This window comes from Bison bison, unplaced genomic scaffold, assembly GCF_000754665.1.
Source record: "Bison bison bison isolate TAMUID 2011002044 unplaced genomic scaffold, Bison_UMD1.0 scf7180017864261, whole genome shotgun sequence".
NCBI lineage: Eukaryota > Metazoa > Chordata > Mammalia > Artiodactyla > Bovidae > Bison > Bison bison.
Window position 1 is genome coordinate 1,334,075 of NW_011494833.1, and position 5,784 is coordinate 1,339,858.

General features: G+C 39.5%; 1 protein-coding gene across 3 annotated transcripts in view; it reads left to right on the plus strand.

Annotated features, from left to right (window-relative positions):
• The window catches only part of LOC104994589 (disintegrin and metalloproteinase domain-containing protein 28-like), a 126,520-nt gene that overhangs the window by 60,661 nt on the left and 60,075 nt on the right, over nucleotides 1-5,784 (plus strand). For all 3 annotated transcript variants that reach the window (XM_010848216.1, XM_010848217.1, XM_010848218.1), the window contains exons 17-19: nucleotides 1,457-1,616; nucleotides 2,757-2,837; nucleotides 3,644-3,722. In XM_010848216.1, the coding sequence (XP_010846518.1) occupies nucleotides 1,457-1,616; nucleotides 2,757-2,837; nucleotides 3,644-3,722 (320 nt within the window). The remainder of the gene's footprint in view (nucleotides 1-1,456; nucleotides 1,617-2,756; nucleotides 2,838-3,643; nucleotides 3,723-5,784) is intronic.

The window sequence follows — 5,784 nt, forward strand, 5'->3', positions numbered from 1 at the left end:
ATCTTTCCTCTGTAAAGTGTACACACACCCTTGTCCTGTATAAATGCTTGTGTGAATACTGGATAATTTCTGCAACCAAAGGCATAAGCACTTCATTTCTTCCCACAGTCTGGCTTTCTGATCACTTCTTAATAATTTTTGCCTGTAGTGAGAAATAAGCCTGAAATTCCCTGGGTCCTAGAGCCTTCCCAGGGCTTCCTTGGTGGCTCAGAGGATGAAAAGGCTGCCTGTGATGCAGGAGACCTGGGTTGAGTCTCTGGGTTGGGAAGATCCCCTGGAGAAGGAAATGGCAACCCACTCCAGTATTCTTGCCTGGAGAATTCAATGGACAGAGAAAATTGGCAGGCTACAGTCTATGGGGTCATGGAGTCAGATATGACTGAGCAACTTTCACCTTTTTAGAGCCTTCTTCTTAAAGCCCTACCTAAATGATTCAAGAAAAATACCATCTCAAGTCTGGAAAGAATGCATGCCTTTCTCTGCTCCTCAGTGGTATTTTTTCTAAAAGCCACCAGAGTAATCAGAAGAATCTGATTCTAACACTCTCAGAAGACTTTTTTCACAACTTTCCTCTAAATTTTGCATAAAAGCAATTGATTCCAATATTGTTGGCATTGACTTTCTTCCCCTTGCTAGTAAATGCAAGGGTTTAGTGATCCCCTGGCAGTTTCATCTGAATTTGCAGGGGTTCTTTCAGGAACCCACATGATGCCTTAGAGTGTCATCCAAGGCTCAGCCTTATACTGATACAACTATAGTCAAGAGAATTATTCTGCTGCAATTCATGCAATAAATGACCTTAGCTGAAACAAGACAGAAACTGACTTCCTAGGTGCCCTCCTTGATGTTAAGAACTGATGTTGAAGCTGAAGCTCCAATACTTTGGTCACCTGATGCAAAGAACTGACTCACTGGAAAAGACCCTGATGCTGGGAAAGATGGAAGGCAAAAGGGAAAGGGGAAGCAGAGGGTGAGATGGTTGAATAGAATCACCAACTCAGTGGACATGAATTTGAGCAAATGTGGGAGATAGTGAAGGAGAGGGGAACCTAGCGTGCTGCAGTCCATGGGGTCCCGAAGAGGCAGACACAACTTAGTGACTAAACATCAGCAACAACACATACCCTCACATAAGGCCACATTCAAGAATCTGAAGTTAGGGTTCTGCATCCTTCCCAGTGGCCAAAATTAGGGAATCTGGGAGACAAGGGTTTTTTGTTGTTGTTGTTGTTTGTTTGTTTTTTTAGCAACACCTGGCCTTGAAAACCATTGAATATGGTGGTTCTGTTACTTAACAATAAGGGGAAAACTGGTATAATGGAGAACTAGGAGTCTCGGCCTTAGGGAAAAATACCATTAGTTAAATATGGATAGTCCAGGAGGTGATTTATATTTGTATAAAACTCCAGTTTGGATCCTGGTGTTTCACCTGCAGCAAAATTTGGCTTTTCCTCAGAGATGCCACGTGTGGGAAGTTGTTCTGTAATGGTGGCTCAGATTATCTGCCCTGGAAAGGACGAATAGTCACAATCCTGACATGTAGACTATTTGATCCTGAAGACAGCAGTGAAGACATTGGCATGGTAATCAATGGAACCAAATGTGGAGATAAGAAGGTGAGTTGAAATTGCAGCTTTTACTCAGAATGTTCTTTCTGTTTGTTTTTTTGTTTTGTTTATTTTCTTCTCAGGGCCCCATTGTGTTTCATGAAGCACCATTTTCAAAGTAATGTTTATGCCATTCATGTATACATGACTGTGTTCTTCCCTTCAGTGTTATTTAATAAGTACCTATTATGTGCTTAGCACTAGGGTGTTAAATTTGGGCAAGTTTTATTGCCCCTAAATTGGTAGGTTCTCAGCAAATGATAGCCACTGATAATAATAAATATAATCATAACAATACTACTTATTTTTACACACATTTTTATTTTAATCTTAGAGATGATATGATATTAACATGTTTTCCATAGATTTTTGCTTGGAATGAGTACCTTGTATCATGTGCAATGCTTACTTAGCTCAGTGCTACCTATCAGTCTATAGAGTTGAACTAAAGAAGTGGATTAAGGGAATAATCCATGAGGAATGAAGTAAGGAAATTTTCTTTAGAGAGGACTTCCTAAATATTTTATTACAAAAATTACCTAGATTCCATCTTCCTATTTTCAAAAGGGTGTTGTGATTTCTCTAATAAAAAGCAAGTTTAATAACAATGTGTGCGTGCATACTTAGTTGCTTCAGGCTTTTCCAATTCTTTGTGACCCTGTGGACTGCAGCCTGCCAGGCTCCTCTGTCCATGGGATTTCCCAGGCAAGAATACTGGAGTGGGTTGCCATTTCCTCCTCTAGGGGATCTTCCAGATCGAGGGACTGAACCCACATCTCCTGCATCTCCTGCATTGCAGGCAGGTTCTTTATCCACTGAGCCACCTGGGAAGCTCTTGATAGCATTGAAGTGAAGTGAAGGGAAGTCACTCAGTCGTGTCCGACTCTTTGTGACCCCATGGACTGTAGCCTGCCAGGCTCCTCTGTCTATGGGATTTTCCAGGCAAGAGTCCTGGAGTGGATTGCCATTTCCTTCTCCAGGGAATCTTCCCAATCCAGGGATCGAACCCGAGTCTCCCACATTGTAGACAGACGCTTTACTGTCTGAGCCGCTAAAAATAAAAGATTAACTCCTGAAGAGTCAACAGTTTGCATAAGTGATATCTTTGGACATTCATATCAGTTTTTTGTTTTTTCACATCACTTTCAGGTTTGCATTAATGCAGAATGTGTGGATATGGAAAGAACTTACAAATCAGCAAATTGCTCCTCTAAGTGCAAAGGACACGCTGTAAGTAAGTCTTGACAGTGTTTCCCAAAGCTTGCTGAATCTTATGTCATTTTAGGTCAGACAGTTTGGGTGATGTTAATGTAGTGTTTCAGTGTTGAATGATTAAAACAATTAAGTTTATCCCACTCTTCAGTACTTTGATTCAATGAAAACTTCCTTCAAAGAACCTGATACTGAAATTCCTGTATTTTTTTTTTTAACTTTTTATTTTGTATTGGCATATAGCCAATTAAACAAATGATGTTGTGATAGTTTCAGGCAAATATCAAAGGGACTTGGTCACAAACACACACACACACACACACACATATCCATTCTCCCCCAAACTCCCCTCCCACCCAGCCTGCCGCATAACACTGAGCAGAGTTTCCTATGCTGTAAGTAGGTCTTTGTTGGTTATCCATTTTAAATATAGCAATGTATAAATGTCCATCCCAAACTCCCTAACTATCCCTTCCCCCCCAACCACCATAATTTCATTCTCTAAGTCTGTGAGTCTCTTTCTGTTTTGTTAAGTTCATTTTTATCAATTCTTTTAGATTCCACATATAAGTATGTCATATGATATTTCTCCTTCTCTGCCTGACTTACTTCACTCAAGACGACATTTCTCTAATTTCATCCATGTTGCTGCAGATGACATTATGAAATTCCTATTATTGATGTTTAAAATATGTAGGTAGTTGAAAGGCTGCAGAGCAGGGGTTATTCTTTTTTTTTTGAAATGTACTTAATTATGGATGAATAAGCCCTTGTGTTGAGCCATTAGTTCAGTGAGAAAACTAACAGAACCATTGCTCCTCTAGGTGTGTGACCATGAGCTCAAGTGTCAGTGTAAAGAAGGATGGGCCCCTCCTGACTGCTCTGATTCTTCCACGATCTTCAGTACGTAACATTACATGCCTAACTTGAGAAAATTGCTCACCTCTTCCAAGCGTTTATTTCCTATTATGTTAGATTCCATGCCTTTTTCTCTTTCTTCTTGTAATTCCTGTTCTGTAGGTAATGAATTCATGATATTAATCTCCAAAGTCTCTCATCCAACTTTTAAATCATATTTCCCACCTTATGTTTTTATATTTTACCAAAAAAATTCTTGAAATTTTATATTTGTCATTTCATTCTAATTTTCTGAGTTTTCTTCCTTTACAATTGTCCCATTTTCCTAACAGCCTTGACTGAATGTATACTAGGTTTAATATCCTCATAAAACTCTCTAAGAATATGACTTATTATTTTTGCAGGTTCAGTCTCTTCTCCAGATTACCTCTATTTCTTTTGAGTTGAACTTTTTTTTTTTCACTCTCTCTTCTCTTATATTGCACGGTGCTATTTTTCTTCAGGATATATGATCCTTCATTGAATGTGGGATTCAGTTCACTTCAGTTCAGTTCAGTCACTCAGTCATGTCCGACTCTTTGTGATCCCATGAATCGCAGAATGCCAGGCCTCCCTGTCCATCACCATCTCCTGGAGTTCACTCAGACTCACATCCATTGAGTCGGTGATGCCATCCAGCCATCTCATCCTCTGTCGTCCCCTTCTCCTCCTGCCCCCAATTCCTCCCAGCATCAGAGTCTTTTCCAATGAGTCAACTCTCATTGGAGGTGGCCAAAGTACTGAAGTTTCAGCTTTACCATCATTCCTTCTAAAGAACACCCAGGGCTGATCTCCTTCAGAATGGACTGGTTGGATCTCCTTGCAGTCCAAGGGACTCTCAAGAGTCTTCTCCAACACCACAGTTCAAAATCTTCAATTCTTCGGCACTCAGTTTTCTTCACAGTCCAACTCTTACACAAATACATGATCACTGGAAAAACCATAGCCTTGACTAGACGGACCTTTGTTGGCAAATAATGTCTCTGCTTTTGAATATGCTATCTAGGTTGGTCATAACTTTCCTTCCAAGGAGTAAGCGTCTTTTAATTTTTTGACTTGAATCAGCTCACAGGGGTTTTCTTGGCATGTGTGCATGCTTGTTGGACCTTAACTCTCCTGATGGGAGATCTGCCTGAGAGCTCTGTCAGTAGGCAGATCTTCCTATAGACCTCAGACCTTCTCTGTAGAAACAGCCAGAGTAGAGAGCCTCACCTCCAGTTGCCATGGTGATGAATACCCTGCCCTGAGGACAGAGCTCTTCATTACGTTTACTTTTAGAAACAGCTGCTCTTCCTCAGGACCCCTTCCTATTGCTTTATAACCTTTAAGCGGTTTGGCATAAATAGAATTGTTATATTTTAGCAACTCTTGTGGGTCAGTAGTGATAACACATTGAAATTTTCATTTAAATTCTTTTTATAGCTAGTAATAATGATAGAATCTTTTCTTAATTTTTTTGGCCATTGGTATTTTCTCTTTTACGAAATATTTGTTCATGCCATTTTGTGTATTTTTCTATTGGGTATCTCCCCGACCCCCTATTAACTTGTTTAATTTTAATATACTCGATATAAGCTATTTTTCAGTTATACATGCTGCAAATAGCTCCCTTCATTGTGTTTTCTCACTCTTTGTGATGTCATGTGATTAAAGAAGCTTTTAATTGTAATGTAGTCAATTTGTTTATCATTTCCTTGATGATTGGTTTTCCTTTTTGTGTCCTTTTTAAGGAATTTTTTTCTATCTTGAAGTTATGAATGTATATATGATCTTCTGAAAAGGATTATTTTATTGCTTTTTCAAATTTAAATCTATAGTGTATCTGGAATTATTTTGTTTATGATACAAGTGTTCAATTTCACTTTTATCCCAGATAGACACTCAATTGTCACACCATCATTTATGTAATAGGTCTGTGCTGTGCTAAATCATTTCAGTAGTATGATCTCTTTGTGATCCCATGGACTGTAACCCACCAGGCTCCTCTGTCCATGGGATTCTCCAGGCAAGAATACTGGAGTGGGTTGTCATGCCCTTCTCCAGAGGATCTTCCTGACCCAGGAATCAA